The 20,305-nt window shown below is 67.9% G+C and overlaps 2 protein-coding genes across 6 annotated transcripts in view; both read right to left on the bottom strand.

The window, feature by feature from the left end:
• The window catches only part of ZBTB7B (zinc finger and BTB domain containing 7B), a 29,790-nt gene extending 23,426 nt beyond the window's left edge, over positions 1-6,364 (bottom strand). Inside the window, exon 1 of one of the 2 annotated variants that reach the window (XM_075907535.2) lies at positions 6,215-6,364. In XM_075907535.2, the coding sequence (XP_075763650.1) occupies positions 6,215-6,328 (114 nt within the window). In that variant the 5' untranslated portion in view covers positions 6,329-6,364. Of the gene's footprint in view, positions 1-1,600; positions 1,852-6,214 lie in introns of those variants that run through there. The other variant, XM_075907536.2, reaches the window with a different exon arrangement.
• Positions 6,365-8,369: 2,005 nt separating this feature from the next.
• LOC142819563 (SMAD family member 6-like) lies at positions 8,370-18,344 on the bottom strand. 4 transcript variants are annotated; one of them, XM_075907547.2, is made up of 4 exons: positions 18,192-18,344; positions 11,555-11,953; positions 11,271-11,387; positions 8,370-9,931 (listed from the first exon to the last, which is right to left on the bottom strand). In XM_075907547.2, exons 2-4 carry the CDS (start codon positions 11,943-11,945, stop codon positions 9,390-9,392), a joined length of 1,050 nt encoding a protein of 349 aa, XP_075763662.2. In that variant the 5' UTR covers positions 11,946-11,953; positions 18,192-18,344; the 3' UTR covers positions 8,370-9,389. The 4 variants fall into 4 exon arrangements, with proteins under 4 accessions (XP_075763662.2, XP_075763665.2, XP_075763663.2 ...); XM_075907550.2 differs by lacking the exon at positions 18,192-18,344 and adding an exon at positions 18,061-18,148; XM_075907548.2 differs by lacking the exon at positions 18,192-18,344 and adding an exon at positions 13,225-13,699.
• Positions 18,345-20,305: the final 1,961 nt, after the last annotated feature.

Below are 20,305 nucleotides of genomic sequence, written 5' to 3'. Positions count from 1 at the left end.
GGAGCAGGACCTAAGTCCCGGCTCCCAGCCCCCCACCTCACGCTAACCTCTCGACCCCATTCCTCCCCCAGACGCAGGACTCCTGGCTCCCAGCCCGCTGCCCTGCACTCTAACCACTAGACTCCACACCCCCCACCCTCCAGAGCCAAGAGTCCCTGGCACTAGCCACGAACCACCCGTGGACTCTGGCCCAGCGCAGGTGCCACGTGCCCCACAGAAGCTGCGTGGGGATGGTAGCTCCCATCAGGTCAAGGGTAGCCCCAGCCCTGAGACAGCAGCTGCTCCTGGCAGGGAGGGTAAATACGTGCCCCACCCCTGGGTAAACACCGCGACCAGGGCGGCCGGCTTGGGTGGGAAGAGTTGCCAGGCTGGGCTGGGCACCCTCAGGGCAGAGTCCAGGAGCCTCTCGGGCGGGGAGTGCGAGGGGACGCTGGATTTCCGGCGGGCGCCCGGAGCAGAGGCTGCCCAGGCCCAAAGCCAGATGCCCTGGGACAGACGGGTTAATGAGAGAATTAGCCCTCCCACACAGCCCCCTGCCTCTCCAGGCCAGCGACACTGCCACAGCACAACCCCCATTTACAGTAGGCCCTACACAAACACCACACATCACTGTGATGGCCAGCGGGGGGAAGGGCTGCAGGTATCCGCAGGGCCTAGTTCAAGTGCCACAGACCGTGTCACCCAGGCCGGGGCTTGGCTTTCTTCCGTAGGGCCACCCACTTGCTGTCCCAGGCCAGCAGCAGGAGGCTGGCAGGGGCTGGGCACCCAGCAGGTTTGTTACTGTAGGGTTGCAAGCCAGGCAGAGGTAAACAGAGAAAGGGCTGGACCAAAGCATCCTCCATCCAGGGCCTGCCCAGCCGTGGGAAGGGGGCGCTGGGCTGGGAAGAGCCCCGCCGCCCCACCAGCGCCCGGCTTTCGTAGCTCTCCCCCCACACAGTTCCCAGGCCTGGCAACAGCCCCCCCTCCACCGCTGCTCCCTCCGGACCCAGCAAGCCCTGGCAGGAAAGCCCTGTTCCCGCCTGCCAGCTTAGCCCAGCAGAAGTCAGACCCCCCCGCCCGCCCCAGCTGCGGCCACCCCACCCCACCTCGCTCCTCTCCTTCCGCCTGGCACCCTGCCCACCCGCAGCTCCCAGCCAGCCGGAGGCAGCGGCCTGGCGACGTGTCCACATTCGCCAGGACTCGCCACTCCCAGCGGGTGCCCTCCGCCTCTCCATCCCCCCGGCCCCGCGACTTGCCCAAGCCCAGGCCCCGGGCAGCCTCCCCCCAGCTGGAGGCCCCCCCCCCGGCACCGTGGGGAGCGGTGAACAGCCCCAAGGGGCGCCAGCCGTGGCCAGGGCAGCCGGGCAGCGCGGGTCTGCCTGGCGCTGAGCCTCCGGGGCCGTGCCACGCTCGCCCCCCACCTCCCTACCAGCTTCACCAGGGCTGCTGAGCCCCACAGGGCTGGGGCACCCCCCAGGCCTCCCCAGGCTGTGAAGGGTGCGGGGCTCTACTAAAGGAGCCGGGACAAGCGCCGGGACACCGAGGGGGGGCGCTAAAGGGGCTCGGGACCCCCCCCAGAAACCCCCCCAGGGACCCCCGGGCAGCTCGCGGCAGCACTCACCGGGCTCGGCTCGGCTCAGGTGCAGCAGGCGGGGTCGGTGCGCTCCGCTGGGGGCCGGACGCCTGGGGCCCCCGGCTCTGCCCGCCCCTGCGCCCTCCCCACCTCACCTGGCCGCCCCGCCCCCCGCGCTCCCCACCTCACCTGGCCGGCCCCGCCCCCCACCTGGCCGGCCCCCCGCGGCCGCCCCGCCCCTCCGCAGCCCGGCCCCGCCCCCGCCGCTGCGCTCCCCTCCGCCGCCCGGGCCCCCGCACCCCGCCCGCCCCGCCACCTGGCCCCAGCCGCTCGGCATCGCCCCTCGCCCTTCGCAGCCGGCTACCAGGAAGCGCCCTCCCCCCCGCTCATTGGGCAGGGCGCGGGCTCCCGGCCGCTCATTGGCGGGGGGGGCTGCCCTTCAGGCCCCCCCCAGGACACACCTCTCAGGGCGGGGGGAGGGAGGAGCTGGGGGGGGGGGAATGTCAGTGTCTGCGGCCAAGTGGCCTTAACGCTGCGCTGCACCCTGCGGGGGGGCCGTGCCGGGATCGCAGCGCGGCCGGGGGGGTCCGTGCACGGGATGGGGGGCTCGCAGCGCGGCCGGGGGGGTCCGTGCACGGGATGGGGGGGCTCGCAGCGCGGCCGGGGGGGTCCGTGCACGGGATGGGGGGGCTCGCAGCGCGGCCGGGGGGGTCCGTGCACGGGATGGGGGGCTCGCAGCGCGGCCGGGGGGGTCCGTGCACGGGATGGGGGGGCTCGCAGCGCGGCCAGGGGGGTCCGTGCACGGGATGGGGGGGCTCGCAGCGCGGCCGGGGGGGTCCGTGCACGGGATGGGGGGGCTCGCAGCGCGGCCAGGGGGGTCCGTGCACGGGATGGGGGGCTCGCAGCGCGGCCGGGGGGGTGTCCGTGCACGGGATGGGGGGGCTCGCGGCGCGGCACGGGGGGGGGGCTGCAGGGATGGGGGGGGGGGTCCGTGCACGGGATGGGGGGGCTCGCGGGCGGCCGGGGGGTGGGGGGGCTCGCAGCGCGGCCGGGGGGGTCCGTGCACGGGATGGGGGGGCTCGCAGCGAGGGGGGGTGAAGTGGGAGGGGCTATGGACGGAGGGGTCAATGGGGGCCGGGCCGGCGGCCCAGGGAGGGTCGGGCCGGGAGCGGGCGGCGGGGAGGAAGGGCTGAGTCACGCCGCGGGAGGGAGGGAGGCTGCAGCTGGAAAGTTTGACCCACCCTTGGCTGGGCTCGCCCCTGGAGGAGGGCCGGCCTGGAACCGGCCGGGGCGGGGATGGCCCGGGGGCTGGGCACCAGCAAGGCCTGGCCACGCAGCCAGCTCTGGGTCGGGCCCCCCCTCCAGCGTGTCCCAGGAGTCAAAGGCCAAGCTTGTCCCTGGTGAGCCCTCCACAATGTTTCCCCCACCCGCCCTGGCTGGCCCGTCCCCCTCCCTCTGCCTGTCGGTCCCCACACAACCCCTGCCCATCCCCACACAACCCCTGCCCATCCTGTCCGCCCCCATCTGTCCCTCCCTGCCCATCCCCACACATCCCAATGTCCATCTGTCCTGTGTCTATCCCCACAGGTCCTCCTGTCCATCTATCCCTCTGTGTCCATCCCCACACACATCCCCCAGGCATCTGTCCTGTGTCCATCCCTTACACATCCCTCTGTTATTCCTCTTTGCGTTCATCTCATCATCCCTCCCTCCCTCTGTCTGTCCATCCACTCCCACACATAGGCCTCTGTTCATCCCACTGTCTGTCCTGCCATCTACGTCTCTATGGAAACATCTCCACGCCCTATCCCTCCGTCTGTCCCTGTGTCCATCCAGCCTTCCTCTCCTTCATCTGTCTGTCCATCCCCACATAGACCCCTCCGATCTATCACGATGGCCCCTTCGCTCCATGTGCTCTGCCTACACCCCACCCCACACCTGGGGGGAGCGTTTTCCCTCCCCACAGCCCCCCTCCCCCCGACTGGCTGTTCTCTGGGCCACATGGGCGTGAGCCAGCAGGAAAACCGGTTTGCTCACTCCCAGCCCCACGCCCTGGGCCCTGCTTGTCCAAATGTCTCACCTGCACCCGGGTATAATTCCCCAGCCAAGAGGGCTGAGGTGCCGAGAGAAGGTGATTTAGGTCAGGGCACAAGACTGGGAGCTAGGACTCCTGGGTTCTGTCCCCGGCTCTTTGAGGGGTGTGCTGCCTAGTGGTTAGAACAGGGTGACAGGGAGCCAGGACTCCTGGGTTCTGTCCCCGGCTCTTTGAGGGGTGTGCTGCCTAGTGGTTAGTACAGGGCGACGGGGCTCCTGGGTTCTGTCCCCGGCTCTTTGAGGGGAGTGCTGCCTAGTGGTTAGAACAGGGCGACGGGGCTCCTGGGTTCTGTCCCCGGCTCTTTGAGGGGCGTGCTGCCTAGTGGTTAGAACAGGGCGACGGGGCTCCTGGGTTCTGACCCCGGCTCTTTGAGGGGCGTGCTGCCTAGTGGTTAGAACAGGGCGACAGGGATCCAGGACTCCTGGGTTGTGTCCCTGGCTCTGGGGTGGGAGTGGGGCCTAGGGGCTAGAACAGAGGGACTGGGGGCCATAGGAGCTGTGCTGCAGCCCCAGCTCCTAGCACTGGGGGGGTTCTGGAGCCCTAGTGATATCCCAGACCCTGCTTTCCAGGGGGAAGGGCAGGCTCTGAGGTTGCTGGCAGAGGGGCACCCCCCCCCCCCCGAGCCGGCCTCCCTCCCCTGTGGCAGGAAACATCCAGGGCACCAGGACTCATACAAAGCCCGACATGCTTGGAGCAGGCAGGAGGGCAGGGCAGGGAGGAGGGGCAGGCTCCCCGAGCAACCCCCCACCCCTCCGCGCAGGTGACTCGGGTGGGGTCACAAGCACAACCTGTTTGGCCGCAACCAGCACCCAGGAGGGGAAGAATCAAAATGTTCCCAGCTCCCTGCTCACCTCAGCTCACCCCACCCGCCCCCAGCTGCTGCTCCCAGGAGGGGCCCCGGCTGGCCTGGTTCAGACCTGCCCATGTCCCAGGGCCCGCACGGACGTCAGCGTCCCTCCAGCGCCGGGTCTCCCCTCCCGCCTGGGCCTGGCTGCTGGCCCAACAAGGGGGTTCAGCCCCCAGCGCCCCGTGGGGCCCCAGGGGGGAAGGTTGCAAACCCGTCCTCTGGGGCAACAGCCCCATGGGGCCTGGCCCTGGTGCCCCCCATCCTCCCGCGCCACTCCTCTGCATCCGCCCCCTGAGAGAGGTCAGCATGGGTCCATCTGCCCCACCCGCCCCCAGCGCAGCCCCATGTGCAGGGGGAGGGAGCTGGCCCGGGGAGCAGCACAGGAGCCTGGTGTCCTGGGGGCTCCCGGGGAGGCGCGGGGACGGATGAGGCAGGGGAGGGGGAAATCCAGAGAAAATCCCCTCTTTGTTGCTGACTTGCAGCCAGCCTGGCCCAGCCACCCACCTGCCCGAAACCAGCCTCCCACGGCCCCTCCCGCTTTCGCTTTCAGGGGCCGTGCAGCGGCGCCCTGGGCAGGCGGGGGACCGGGGGGCCAGGATGTGGCTGGCAGCCCCTGCCCCGGGGAAGCTCCTGCAGCGAGGGCTGCCCTGGTGCCAGGCGCGGGGCAATGCCAGGCTGCCGCCAGGGGGCCGTGCCCCCGCGGAGACGGGCTGCCGAGGCGCAGGGCCTGCCATGCAGAGACAGCCGCTCCAGGGGGTGTCAGGCGGCGGGGGGAGCTTCCGAGCCATCCTGCTCCCCGACCACTTCAGAGGCAGCGCGGGGGGCGGCGGGGGGGGGATGAAAGGCTCCCGGTGCCTCGGCTCACACCCCCCCCGAGGCCGCCCAGCGCCGAAATCAAACCCGCCGCAGGCCCCGGCGTCGCCCGCTATTTATAGACGCCGCAGGGGAAATGGTTGTGAGGAGCAGCTGGGGGGTAGGAGCCCCCGGCTCTTTGCACCCGCCCAGGCGGGGCCCATGGCCTCCTTCCCCTGCGTAGGGCGGCCCCCGGGGCCCCCAGCAGCCTAGCTAGGCAGCCAGAGCCCACAGGGCCGGGAGCTTCCTCTGCAGGGCGGCAGGCCGGAGGCAGCGTCCGGCCCGGCTGCGCCCAGGCGCTGTGCGGGCACCCGCGGTGCCCCTCCCCCCGGTGCCTCGGCTCGGGCGGGCGGGAGGGGAAGTGCTGGCAGCTGGCAAGGCTGCACTCCTCCTCCCTCGCTTCCCCATTCCCTCGCTTCCCCTCCCCCGGGTTTCTCGAAGCCGGGCGGCTCTGAGCCCGTGGGCCGGGGCGGCGCGTGTTGGTAGGAAAGTCTCCCCCCCCTCGGTCTTGTGGGCCCGCAGCCCCCCGCGTTCTAGGAACCAGCCACCGCACCACAGGGCCCCCGGCCCCTCAGCGCAGGCCCGCAGAGACCACATCCCCCCGCGCCGCGCTATCTTTAGCCCCTGGTCTACGGGGGGGCATGGCTGTGTCCCACGGGGGAGGGGACCCTGTCTCTCCTGCTCCCCAACGACCCTCAGCCAGCTGGCACCCCCAGCCGTGCCCCCTGCCCACATGTCCTGGGCCCGTGGCAGGGCTCAGCCCCACCCTGCTAGGTGGGAAGCCGCTTGGAGGGTGCCCTGTCCCCACTCAGCCTGGGCTATTCCCACGGCCCCGAGCAGGCAGGCGGGGGCAGCGACGGGCACTCACCTTCCTGCCTCTCGGGACAGGGCCCTCCTGGGGCGCGGGGCTGCACAGCAGAGAGGAGGGCACCTGACTGCCAGGGGCCAGCACCAGGCTGAGGGCAGGCGCCTCTGCTCCCATCTCTGCCCTGCCGGGCAGCGTGGCAGGAAGGACCAGCTGGGCCTTGGCGAGTGCTGTGGGCAGCCGTGGCGGGGTCTGGCCTGCAGAGGGCACTGCTGGGCCCAATGGGGGTGAGGTGGGGCCAGGCCGTGCAAAGGCGAGCAGGAGAGTGCTGCACGGGGGAGAGCCCGTGCGTGAGTGTGCAAGCACATGTGTGTGCGTGTGCTGGTGCGTGTGCACCGTGCGTGTGCTGGTGGGTGTATGCACACGTGTGCATGCGTGTGAGACTGCAAGGGGGGCCTGTACACACGTGGGCACATGCCGGCTAGGCTGCCCAGTGTCACCGCTGTGGGGCATGGCCTGGGAGGTGGGGGGTCTGGTGCTCGGGGGGGGTGCATAGCGCAGCCATGGTGGGAAGGGCTCCCAGCCGTGGGGGAGGAAGGTGCCTGTAGCAGTCGGCACGGGGGGCTGGACCCCTTACTAGCTGCCACTGTGCTTACTGAGCTCCCCTGAATCCCCCCAACCCCCGACTGCTTCCCCAGCTGCCAGGGCACGGCTGCAGCGGGGCGACACACGGGGGTACTGGGGGCGGCGAGGGGTGACACGGGGGTACTGGGGGCGGTGAGGGGTGACACACGGGGGTACTGGGGGCAGCGAGGGGCAACACATGGGGGTACTGGGGGCGGTGTGGGGCGACACACGGGGGTACTGGGGGTGGCGTGGGGCGACACACGGGGGTACTGGGGGCAGCGAGGGGCGACACACGGGGGTACTGGGGGCGGTGTGGGGCAACATACAGGGGTACTGGGGGTGGCAAGGGGCGACACATGGGGGTACTGGGGGCGGTGTGGGGCAACATACAGGGGTACTGGGGGCGGCGAAGGGTGACACACGGGGGTACTGGGGTGCAGCACGGGGTAACACGCGGGGGTACTGGGGGTGGTGCAGGGCGACACGGGGGTACTGGGGGGTGGTGCGGGGTGACACAGGGGTACTGGGGGGCAGCGCGGGGCGACACGGGGGTACTGGGGGGCGGCGAGGGGTGACACGTGGGGGATACTGGGGGGCAGCGCGGGGCGACACGCGGGGGTACTGGGGGCGGCGAGGGGCGACGCGGGGGATACTGGGGGTGGCAAGGGGCGACACGCGGATGTACTGGGGGGCAAAGTGGGGCGACACGCGGAGGCACGCGGCAGGGTGACCCGCAAGGCATGGGGCTGGTGCAGGGCGACACGCAGGACAGCAGCCATTCAGCGGCACCATTTATTGGCGTTACAAATCCCAGCTCTGCGCTAGGCAGGTCATCAGAGCGGCCAGGCTGGGAGAGGCCAAAGGTCCGTCCAGCCCAGCGTCCTGTCGGCCCACAGTGGCCAACGCCAGGTGCCCCAGAGGGAGGGACCACAACAGGGAGCCACCACCTGATCCCTCCCTGTCGCCCATTCCCAGCCCCTGGCAAACGGTGGCCAGGGACACCAGCCCGGCCCAGCCTGGCTAATAAGTATTCACAGAATCCTCGCACACTAGGACGGGAAGGGACCTCGCGAGGTCATTGGGTCCAGTCCCCGGCCTCCCGGCAGGACCACACACCAGCTAGCCCATCCCTGGCAGGCGTCTGTCCAACCTGCTCTTCGCTAGCCCCCAAGATGGAGATTCCACAACCCCCTGGGCAACTTATCCCAGTGTTTCACCCCCGACAGGCAGGAAGTTTTTCCTAATGTCCAACCTGAACCTCCCTTGCTGCAATTTAAGCCCCTTGCTTCTTGTCCCGTCCTCAGAGGCCAAGGAGAACACGTTTTCTCCCTCCTCCTTGTGACACCCTTTTAGATACCTGAAAACCGCTCTCATGTCCCCTCCCAGTCTGCTCCTTTCCAAACTAGACAAGCCCCGTCCTTCAGCCTCCCTCCCAGCTCATGTTCTCTCGACCTTTCATCGTTCTTGTTGCTCTTCTCTGGACCTTCTCCAGTTTCTCCACATCCTTCTTGAAACGTGGTGCCCAGAACTGGACACTCCTCCAGCGGAGGCCTAACCAGCGCAGAGCAGAGCGGGAGAACGACTCCTCGTGTCTTGCTCACACCTTTTAATGCAGCCCAGAGTCGTGTTTGCTTTTTTTTTACAACAGTGTCACACGGTTGGCTCATAGTTAGCTTGTGATTGACTCTGACCCCTAGATCCCTTTCCGCAGGAGTCCTTCCTAGACAGTCACTTCCCATTCTGTATGTGTGAAACGGACTGTTCCTTCCTAAGCGGAGCACTTTGCATTTGTCCTTATTGAACTTCATCCTATTTACCTCCGACCATTTCTCCAGTTTGTCCAGATTGTTTTGAATTCTGACCCTCTCCTCCAAAGCACGTGCAACCCTTCCAGCTTGGGATCATCTGCAAACTTAATAAGCGTCCTCTCTATGCCAGCATCTAAATCGTTGATGGACCTGTCCTCCATGAACCCTTTCTTTCTTAAAGTCCTGGGCTTCGCAACCTCCTCTGGCGAGGAGTTCCACAAGTTGGCTGTGCACCGCGTGAAGAAAAACTTCCCTCTGTGTGTTTTAAACAGAGCTGCCCCGGACAGAACTTCAAGCTCCTCCAGGCAGTGCTGGAGCTGCCCAGCTAGGCTCCGGCAGGCCACGTGCGTACCCCAGCCCCTGCTTTTCTCTGTGCCTCCCCCACGCACCTGCCAGGTTCTCTTTCCAGCCCAAAGGATGCCAGGATCCCCCCCAGAGCCCAGTGCTCCTTGCACGGCTGCTTCCCCCTCCTGCTTCACCTGCTCAGCCCCACGTAAGGAAACCCCCTCCCCCAGCCCAGCCCAGCCGGCAGGGCCGACTCCTGGCCAGGGCCAGGAGGGCTCCGTTGGCCAGGCCTGTGGCATGTGGGCAGGGCTGGCCCGGCACATGCAGCCGCCTTTCCCCCCGGCCTGTGGCACTTCATAATCCTCTGTCATCGCAGATCCAAGTGACGTTTTACTCAGCCCTTGAGTCGCCCCGGGCCGGCTCTTGCTGCCCTGCCGGGGTCCACAGGGCAGGGCTGGGGCTGGGTGTGGCCCGGGGGATGCCCCCCTGTCCGGCCGGGCCCGTGGTCGCAGCGGGGCTCAGCGGGGCTGGGCGAGCAGGATCTCCAGCCAGCAGGGGCAGGCGGTGATGAAGGGGCGGGAGTAGCAAGGGCCCCAGCCCTTGGCGAAGCTGACGCGGACGGTGTGGGGGTCGCAGGGCCCGTCGCCTGGTTTCCGCCAGCCGGCCAGGCTGCCCACGCGCTCGTAGTCGAACACCTGCAGGGAGTAGCCGGGCAGCACCTTGCGCACGGGCAGGCCCCGAGCCCCGGGGGCCCCCAGCGTGGGGGAGCTGACGAAGATGGGGTGCTCGCTGCGGTTGTAGGCCCACACGCCGTCCCACTCCCGGCTGAGCAGCAGCCCGCGTCCGATCTTGCCACGGGCCCGGTGCACGGCCGTGCTGCGCCGCCCCGCCTGCAGCTGGCCCAGGGAGAAGCCGCTGCCCTGCGGTAGCTCGCAGAAGATGTCGACGGAGGCCTGGTGCACGGTGTAGAGGCGCCCCACCCGCGTGCGGTACTCCCAGTAGGCCACTTTGCACCAGCAGCCGTCCCTCAGGGAGCTCCGGCTCCGCGCCAGGCCGGGATCTGCAGGGCGAGAAGGGACCTCTGAGTCCCCGTCCGGAGCAGGCCCCAAGCCTCAGGGGATCCGCAGACCAGCAGAGCCCCTCCCTAGTGTGGGGCCGCCGCCCCCTGGGGAGAGCTTTGGGGACCAGTTATACACGGGCCCCTCCCCTGGCGCTGAGATGCAGCTGGCTCTGGGGTGGGGCGCAGGGGCTGGATACGCAGGAACCCTTCCCCTGGTGCTGAGATGCAGCTGGCTCTGGGGTGGGGCGCAGGGGCTGGATACGCAGGAACCCTTCCCCTGGCGCTGAGATGCAGCTGGCTCTGGGGTGGTGCGCAGGGGCTGGATACGCAGGAACCCTTCCCCTGGCGCTGAGATGCAGCTGGCTCTGGGGTGGGGCGCAGGGGCTGGATACACAGGAACCCTTCCCCTGGCGCTGAGATGCAGCTGGCTCTGGGGTGGGGCGCAGGAGTGAGTTATGGAGGGACCCTTCCCCTGAGCAAGGGTGGGTTCAGTCTCGCTCACGCTGCAGGGGCTCCAGATGCAGCTTGGGCAGTGGAGGCGGTGAAGGCGGGTGGGGAACGGGCCCTGGCTCTGCTGGGGGGGGGGGGGACGCAGGGGCTGCCTGGCTCAGTGTCTCAGCTGTCCCCTGCTACTGTCCTCACCACACTGGGGTGCGGCTGCCCGCCCGAGCTGGCCCCCAGCAGACAGACACGGCCCCGTGCCCCGGTACCGGGGGCAGCTGGGCTGGGGCAGGACACGGGGGCAGGGTGCCACGAGTCTGCACGTAGGCCCAGGCCGGCCCCAGCCACCGTCCCTGGGGACCACCCGCCACGGCGCAGCAGGAGGGGGGCAGGCCCGGCCGTGGGCGCCGTCCCAAGGCCCCTGAGCCGTGGGCGGGTGGGTGGAGCGGGGGAAGGAGCCGGTGGCCGGCAGCCAGGCTGGAGCCCGGCTCGTGCGTCAAGGCACATAGGGAGTGTCCCCGGGGGCAGCTCTTCCTGCGGCGGGGAGCACGGATGGGCCAAAAATAACAGCGGGGCCGGGGCCAGGGGCCGGGCTGGAGACACCCGCTCCCTGCAGACAGGAACCCCCAGGCCTGGCTGCTCGGATCCTGGGCTGGGGGGGCTGGCTGTCCCCTCATCCCCTCCCCCCCGGCGGAGATGGGGCAGCAGCGAGGCCAGATCTGCTCGGGGGTGGGGGGGCTGGGTCAGAGCGCACCCCCCCCTTGCCCCTGCAGACGGGGCAGCAGGATCCCCGTGGTGCCCAGGGCTGGTCCTGCTTTACCCGCTGCCTCTGCTGCAGCTCCCGCCTGGGGGAGATCAGATCCCCGTGTGCCCCCCGGCCCCCCAGGCCCCGCCGTACCTCGCCAGTCCCCACGGGTGCTGCAGCCGGACTCCGGGGGGCTAGAACCAGGGGCCTCCGGCACCTCTGTCCAGGGGCAGCTGAAGGAGGTTTTGGAGTAAGGGGGTGGCGGAGTCTCTGAAAGGAACCAGACGTACAGAAACTGGTGAGTGGCAGCCTCGGGGGGGCTGCTCCCTCCCCCCAGCTCGGCTCCCAGCCCCCTTGTGCCCAACGCAGCCCCAAAGCCGGGGGGGGGGGGGCTGAGCGATGGTGCAGGCATGCGGGCCAGCCCCCTCCCCACTCACCAGGCACGGCGAGGCGGCTGAGGTGGTGGGGGTTGCAGCAGAGCGCGGGCCCCTCGCCGCCGCCCCCAAAGCTCTGGCAGCAGCTCAGGCGCTTGAGCTCGTGCGGGTGCCGGAGGTCAGGCCAGCGGAAGAGGCGGCAGAGCAGCACCTGGGGGGGCAGGGCCTGCTTGGGGCCGCGGGGCTCCGCCCGGGCCACCCATACGCAGCCCGACGGCCCGGCCCCCCGGCTCTCCACCGCCTGCACCAGCAGCTCCAGCTCCTCATCCTTCAGCTTCTTGAAGAGGGCGTGGGCGGCGGGCTTCAGGGCGCCGGGCCCGTCCTCGGGGCTGGGCGCCGGGCAGCGCTGCCGCCAGAGACGCCGCACCAGACCGGCCCGCCGGGAGCGGAACATGGGTCCACCTGCGGGCAGAGAGGGGGTCACGTGCGGCTCCCGCCCAGCCTGGCCGTTGGCACACGCTCCCGCCCGGCCCGGGGCACCCGCTCCTGCCCGGCCCGGGACACCCGCTCCCGCCCGGGGCACCCGCTCCCGCCGGGCCGTGGACACCCGCTCCCGCCCAGCCTGGCCGTGGGCACCCGCTCCCACCCGGGCTCAGCAGCTGCCCCCCGGCTCTGGCAGGGCCCTGGCCCTGAGCCGGGCAGGGGGCAGCCTGTCCTGGCAGCGAGCAGAGGAGCTGCACCCGGCACCTCCTGGCAGCCTCCACCCAGCCAGGTTGCCTGCCCAGGGACCCGGGAGTCAAACCGAGAACTGAACGGCTGGGGAGGCCAGTGTTCCCCTGCCCCGTGCACTGCAGCTTGTGCAGACGCCAGGCAACATGGCCTCCCATGCCCACCGTGCACAGAGCTGTGCACCGACTCCCGTGCCGTGCCACGTGAGCAGACACCGGGCAGCACAGCCACACCCACCCACCGTGCACAGAGCGGTGCACCAACTCTCCTGTGCCGTGCCACGTGTGCAGACACCGTGCAGCACGGCCACACACACCCACCGTGCACAGAGTGGTGCACCAACTCTCCTGTGCCGTGCCGTGTGTGCAGACACCGTGCAGCACGGCCACACACGCCCACAGTGCACAGAGCGGTGCACTGACTCCCTGGGCAGTGCCATGTGGGCAAACTCTGTGTAGCACGGCCCCCAAGCACTGAGCAGTGCACTGACCCCCGGGAAGCACTGCGTGTGGCTGGCTGGCACTGCTGGGGCACACCCGTCTAGTGGCTGCACCCGCAGGGACGGCCCAGTGCCCTGGTGCGACCCGGCCTCCTGCCCAGCCAGCTCACCCCTCCTGTGACAGGCGCCTTCAGCACCGCCTGGCCGCCACCCGCTAGTGCTGCGGCCGCCCTTGGGTGCGCTGGGGTCACTGCTGTGTGTGGCAGGGCGGGGCTGGGCTTGGCCCCCCAGGGAAAGCAACCCCCCAAGTGCACACACGCACCCCTCACCCTGGCTGACAGGCAGGGACACGCAGCCCCCAGACCTGCCCCCTTCCCCCCACACCTGCCCCCCTTCTCCCCACACCTGCCCCTCTTCCCCCCACACCTGCCCCCTTCCCCCAGACCTGCCCCCTTCTCCCCACACCTGCCCCCTTCTCCCCACACCTGCTCCCCTTCCCCCAGACCTGCCCCCTTCTCCCCACACTTGCCCCCTTTCCCCCAGATCTGCTCCCCTTTCTACAAACCTCCCAGCTGAGAGAGACCTCTGGCCTGCCTGGCCTGGGATGCATTTATGGCCACCCTGGTCTGGGAGGGTGGGTGGAGGCCCAGCTAGAGACAGGCAGGGAGGAGGGGCAAGGGCCTGGGTTTTGCTGCCTCCCCCCCCCCATCACACACGGCTCCCAAGGAAACAGGAACAGGCTGACACACACATGCAGTGTGACACTTGCACCGGCTAGCGCCCCCGCACAGGTATTTACACACACACCCTGACACTCGCCCTGCATGGCACGCACCCCGACATAGGCATTTACACCCACACCCTGACACACGCACCGCCTGGCACACCTGCCCTGCACGGCATGCACCCCCGACACAGGTATTTACACACACACCCAGACACACACACTGCCTGGCACAGCCGCTCCCGCATGGCACACACCCCCGACACTGGTACTTACACACACACCCTGACACTCGCCCTGCATGGCACCCACCCCCTGACATAGGCATTTACACACACACCCTGACATACGCACTGCCTGGCACACCTGCCCTGCATGGCACGCACCCCCGACACAGGTATTTACGTACACACACCGACACATACGCCACCTGGCACACCCATCCCTGCATGGCATGCACCCCCGACACGGGTATTTACACACACACCGACACCTGCCCTGCATGGCACGCACCCCCTGACACGGGTATTTACACACACTCTCTGACACACACACCGCCTGGCATGCACCCCGACACGGGTATTTACACACACACTCTGACACACACGCCGCCTGGCACTCACCCCAACACGGGTATTTACACACACACCCTGACACACACACCTCCTGGCACGCACCCCGACACGGGTATTTACACACACACTCTGACACACACACCGTCTGGCACGCACCCCCCGACACGGGTATTTACACACACTCTCTGACACACACACAACGCCTAGCACGCACCCCCCGACACGGGTATTTACACACACACCCTGACACACACACTGCCTAGCACGCACCCCCCGACACGGGTATTTACACACACACCCTGACACACACACCGCCTGGCACGCACCCCGACACGGGTATCTACACCCCCCGGACACACACACCGCCTGGCACGTACCCCGACACGGGTACCTACACCCCCCCGGACACACACACCGCCTGGCACGCACCCCGACACGGGTATTTACACACACACCCTGACACACACACCGCCTGGCACGCACCCCCGACACGGGTATTTACACACACACTCTGACACACACACCGCCTGGCACTCACCCCAACACGGGTATTTACACACACACCCTGACACACACCGCCTGGCACGCACCCCCGACACGGGTATTTACACACACACCCTGACACACACACCGCCTGGCACGCACCCCGACACGGGTATTTACACACACACCCTGACACACACGCCGCCTGGCACGCACCCCGACACGGGTATTTACACACACACCCTGACACACACACCGCCTGGCACGCACCCCGACACGGGTATTTACACACACACCCTGACACACACGCCGCCTGGCACGCACCCCGACACGGGTATTTACACACACACTCTGACACACACACCGTCTGGCACGCACCCCCCGACACGGGTATTTACACACACACTCTGACACACACACAACGGCTAGCACGCACCCCCCGACACGGGTATTTACACACACACCCTGACACACACACTGCCTAGCACGCACCCCCCGACACGGGTATTTACACACACACCCTGACACACACACCGCCTGGCACGAACCCCGACACGGGTATCTACACCCCCCGGACACACACACCGCCTGGCACGTACCCCGACACGGGTACCTACACCCCCCCGGACACACACACCGCCTGGCACGCACCCCGACACGGGTATTTACACACACACCCTGACACACACACCGCCTGGCACGCACCCCCCGACACGGGTATTTACACACACACTCTGACACACACACCGCCTGGCACTCACCCCAACACGGGTATTTACACACACACCCTGACACACACCGCCTGGCACGCACACCGACACGGGTATTTACACACACACCCTGACACACACACCGCCTGGCACGCACCCCGACACGGGTATTTACACACACACCCTGACACACACACCGCCTGGCACGTACCCCGACACGGGTATTTACACACACACCCTGACACACACGCCGCCTGGCACGCACCCCGACACGGGTATTTACACACACACCCTGACACACACGCCGCCTGGCACGCACCCCGACACGGGTATTTACACACACACTCTGACACACACACCGTCTGGCACGCACCCCCCGACACGGGTATTTACACACACACTCTGACACACACACAACGGCTAGCACGCACCCCCCGACACGGGTATTTACACACACACCCTGACACACACACTGCCTAGCACGCACCCCCCGACACGGGTATTTACACACACACCCTGACACACACACCGCCTGGCACGAACCCCGACACGGGTATCTACACCCCCCGGACACACACACCGCCTGGCACGTACCCCGACACGGGTACCTACACCCCCCCGGACACACACACCGCCTGGCACGCACCCCGACACGGGTATTTACACACACACCCTGACACACACACCGCCTGGCACGCACCCCCCGACACGGGTATTTACACACACACTCTGACACACACACCGCCTGGCACTCACCCCAACACGGGTATTTACACACACACCCTGACACACACCGCCTGGCACGCACACCGACACGGGTATTTACACACACACCCTGACACACACACCGCCTGGCACGCACCCCGACACGGGTATTTACACACACACCCTGACACACACACCGCCTGGCACGTACCCCGACACGGGTATTTACACACACACCCTGACACACACACCGCCTGGCACGCACCCCGACACGGGTATTTACACACACACCCTGACACACACGCCGCCTGGCACGCACCCCGACACGGGTATTTACACACACACCCTGACACACACACCGCCTGGCACGCACCCCGACACGGGTATTTACACACACACCCTGACACACACGCCGCCTGGCACGCACCCCGACACGGGTATTTACACACACACCCTGACACACACACCGCCTGGCACGCACCCCGACACGGGTATTTACACACACACCCTGACACACACGCCGCCTGGCACGCACCCCGACACGGGTATTTACACACACACCCTGACACACACACCGCCTGGCACGCACCCCGACACGGGTATTTACACACACACCCTGACACACACACCGCCTGGCACGCACCCCGACACGGGTATTTACACACACACCCTGACACACACACCTCCTAGCACGCACCCCGACACGGGTATTTACACACACACTCTGACACACACACCGTCTGGCATGCACCCCCCGACACGGGTATTTACACACACACTCTGACACACACACCGTCTGGCACGCACCCCCCGACACGGGTATTTACACACACACTCTGACACACACACAACGCCTAGCACGCACCCCCCGACACGGGTATTTACACACACACCCTGACACACACACTGCCTAGCACGCACCCCCCGACACGGGTATTTACACACACACCCTGACACACACACCGCCTGGCACGCACCCCGACACGGGTATCTACACCCCCCGGACACACACACCGCCTGGCACGCACCCCGACACGGGTATCTACACCCCCCCGGACACACACATCGCCTGGCACGCACCCCGACACGGGTATTTACACACACACCCTGACACACACACCGCCTGGCACGCACCCCCCGACACGGGTATTTACACACACACTCTGACACACACACCGCCTGGCACTCACCCCAACACGGGTATTTACACACACACCCTGACACACACACCGCCTGGCACGCACCCCGACACGGGTATCTACACCCCCCCCGGACGGACACACCGCCTGGCACGCACCCCGACACGGGTATTTACACACACACCCTGACACACACACCGCCTGGCACGCACCCCCTGACACGGGTATTTACACACACACCCTGACACACATACACCGCCTGGCATGCACCCCGACACGGGTATTTACACACACACTCTGACACACACGCCGCCTGGCACTCACCCCAACACGGGTATTTACACACACACCCTGACACACACACCGCCTGGCATGCACCCCCCGACACGGGTATTTACACACACACTCTGACACACACACCGCCTGGCACGCACCCCGACACGGGTATTTACACACACACCCTGACACACACCGCCTGGCACGCACCCCGACACGGGTATCTACACCCCCCCCGGACGGACACACCGCCTGGCACGCACCCCGACACGGGTATTTACACACACACCCTGACACACACACCGCCTGGCACGCACCCCGACACGGGTATTTACACACACACCCTGACACACACACCGTCTGGCACGCACCCCCCGACACGGGTATTTACACACACACTCTGACACACACACAACGCCTAGCACGCACCCCCCGACACGGGTATTTACACACACACCCTGACACACACACCGCCTGGCACGCACCCCCTGACACGGGTATTTACACACACACCCTGACACACACACCGCCTGGCACGCACCCCGACACGGGTATTTACACACACACCCTGACACACACCGCCTGGCACGCACCCCGACACGGGTATTTACACACACACCCTGACACACACCGCCTGGCACGCACCCCGACACGGGTATTTACACACACACCCTGACACACACGCCGCCTGGCACGCACCCCGACACGGGTATTTACACACACACCCTGACACACACACCGCCTGGCACGCACCCCGACACGGGTATCTACACCCCCGCGGACACACACCTGTACCAGCCGGCACCTCCCTCCCCCGTGCTCCCAGCCGCACACTCGTGCGCAGCGCTCGCTCCAGCCGTGCCCAGGGCGACACGGGCGGGCCGGAGCCGGCTGCCTGGCCCGCGGGCGGGGTCACTCACCGTGTGGGCGCGGGGCGCAGCGGCAGGCCCGGCTCTGCGGGCGGCTCGGAGCCTCTGCCTGGCGCGCTCGCGGCCCGGGGCTTTTTCCTGCCGCGGCTCCCTCCCACGCCCCCCCGGGACCCGCTGGCCACAGGCTGCCCAGACGGCGGGGGGGCGGGACGCTGAGCGCAGTGACAATGCAGCGGGGAGCCCGGGGGGGCAGACTGAGGGGCGCCCAGAGGGGCAGAGCCCCAGGCAGTGTGGGGTGAGGGAGTTGCTGGGGGGGCAGGGAGGACACTGGGGCGAGGGGGACACTGGGGGGCGGGGACAGTGTGGGGCGAGGGGGACACTGGGGGGCAGGGAGGACAGTGCGGGCGGGGGCAGTGTGGGGCGAGGGGGACACTGGGGGCAGGCGAGGACACTGGGGGCGGGGGCAGTGTGGGGCGGGGGCAGTGGGGGCAGGGGGACACTGGGGGCGGGGGCAGTGTGGGGCGAGGGGGACACTGGGGGGCGGGGGCAGTGTGGGGAAAGGAGGACAGTGGGGGCAGGGAGTGTGGGCTGAGGGGGTTGCTGGGGGCAAGGAGGACAGTGGGGGCAGGGGCAGTGTGGGGCGAGGGGGACACTGGGGGGCGGGGGCAGTGTGGGGTGAGGGAGTTATGGGGAACAGGGGCAGTGTGGGGGGAGGGGGGCACTGGGGGTTAAGGGCGGTGTGGGGTGAGCCCGGGGGAGCCCTGGCCAGGGCGAGTTCCCTGCCCCACACAGCCACAGGTGGGGGGAGAGGTGAGAGTGTGGGCAGCCCCCTGGCTCACAGGGGCCTACTGACGTGGGATTCCCAGCTCACTGACCAGAGGGGCTGGCAGGGGGGTCAGACCCTCCCATTTCCCCTGAGCTGGAGCAGGGGAGCCTCTGACTTGTGGGGCAGGCGGGTGCCCTGGTGCCCCCAGGCTGGCAGCTTTCCTGCCCCTTCTGCACGGGTTCTCATGCCCCAGTGGTTGGATGGGGGGAGCAGGGGAGCTCCACACCACCAGCCCCACATCACCAGCCCCACATCACCAGCTCCACAGTGCTATCCCATCCATCCAGCCCCACACCTGCTGGCCCCACACTGCTACCCCATCCATTTAGCCCCACACACTGCTACTCCCTCCATCCAGCCCCACACTCGCTGGCCCCACACTGCTACCCTGCAGCCAACCCCATACCTGCCAGCCCCACACCCATCAGCCCCACGCTGCTACCCTATCCCTCCAGCCCCGTAACTGCTAGCCCCATACTGCTACCCCCCATCCAGCCCCACACCCACTGGCCCCACGCCTGCCGGCCCCACACTACTACTCCCTCCATCCAGCCCCACACTCGCTGGCCCCACACTGCTACCCTGCAGCCAACCCCATCCCTCCAGCCCCATACTGCTACCCCCCATCCAGCCCCACACCTGCCAGCCCCACACCTGCTGGCCCCACGCCTGCCGGCCCCACACTACTACTCCCTCCATCCAGCCCCACACTCGCTGGCCCCACACTGCTACCCTGCAGCCAACCCCATCCCTCCAGCCCCATAACTGCTAGCCCCATACTGCTACCCCCCATCCAGCCCCACACCTGCCAGCCCCACACCCGCTGGCCCCATGCCTGCCGGCCCCACACTACTACTCCCTCCATCCAGCCCCACACTGCTACCCTGCAGCCAACCCCATCCCTCCAGCCCCATAACTGCTAGCCCCATACTGCTACCCCCCATCCAGCCCCACACTGCTACCCTGCAGCCAACCCCACACCTGCCAGCCCCACTGTTACCCCTATTCCGCCCGCCCTACTTCCCCGCCCCATCTCTGCTCCCCCCTGCCTAGCCAGCCCCTCGCCCAGGCCCAGCCGTGGGGGGAGGGCTCCCTGAGGCCGGTGCTGGGGGGTGCCCCTTTAAGAGGGTGGGCCCCGAGTCCATGGAAAGGCGGCTGATGTCAACGCTTCCTGCTCCCAACTTCCCACCGAGATAAGGGAGGCGCCAGCCACGCTGCCCTGCCTGGGCCCGGCCCCTCGGAGCCTCCTGCAGCCCCCGCCGGGGCCAGGACAGCGCCAGGGCAGCCGGGGCTCTGGGGGCCGCCTGCCCCGGGCCGGGCTGTGACCCTTGCCCAAGCT

The sequence above is a fragment of the Pelodiscus sinensis genome, chromosome 22 (genome assembly GCF_052426305.1).
Source record: "Pelodiscus sinensis isolate ZL-2025 chromosome 22, ASM5242630v1, whole genome shotgun sequence".
NCBI classification, from domain to species: Eukaryota; Metazoa; Chordata; order Testudines; family Trionychidae; genus Pelodiscus; species Pelodiscus sinensis.
This window is presented reverse-complemented; position numbering and strand designations above follow the sequence as displayed.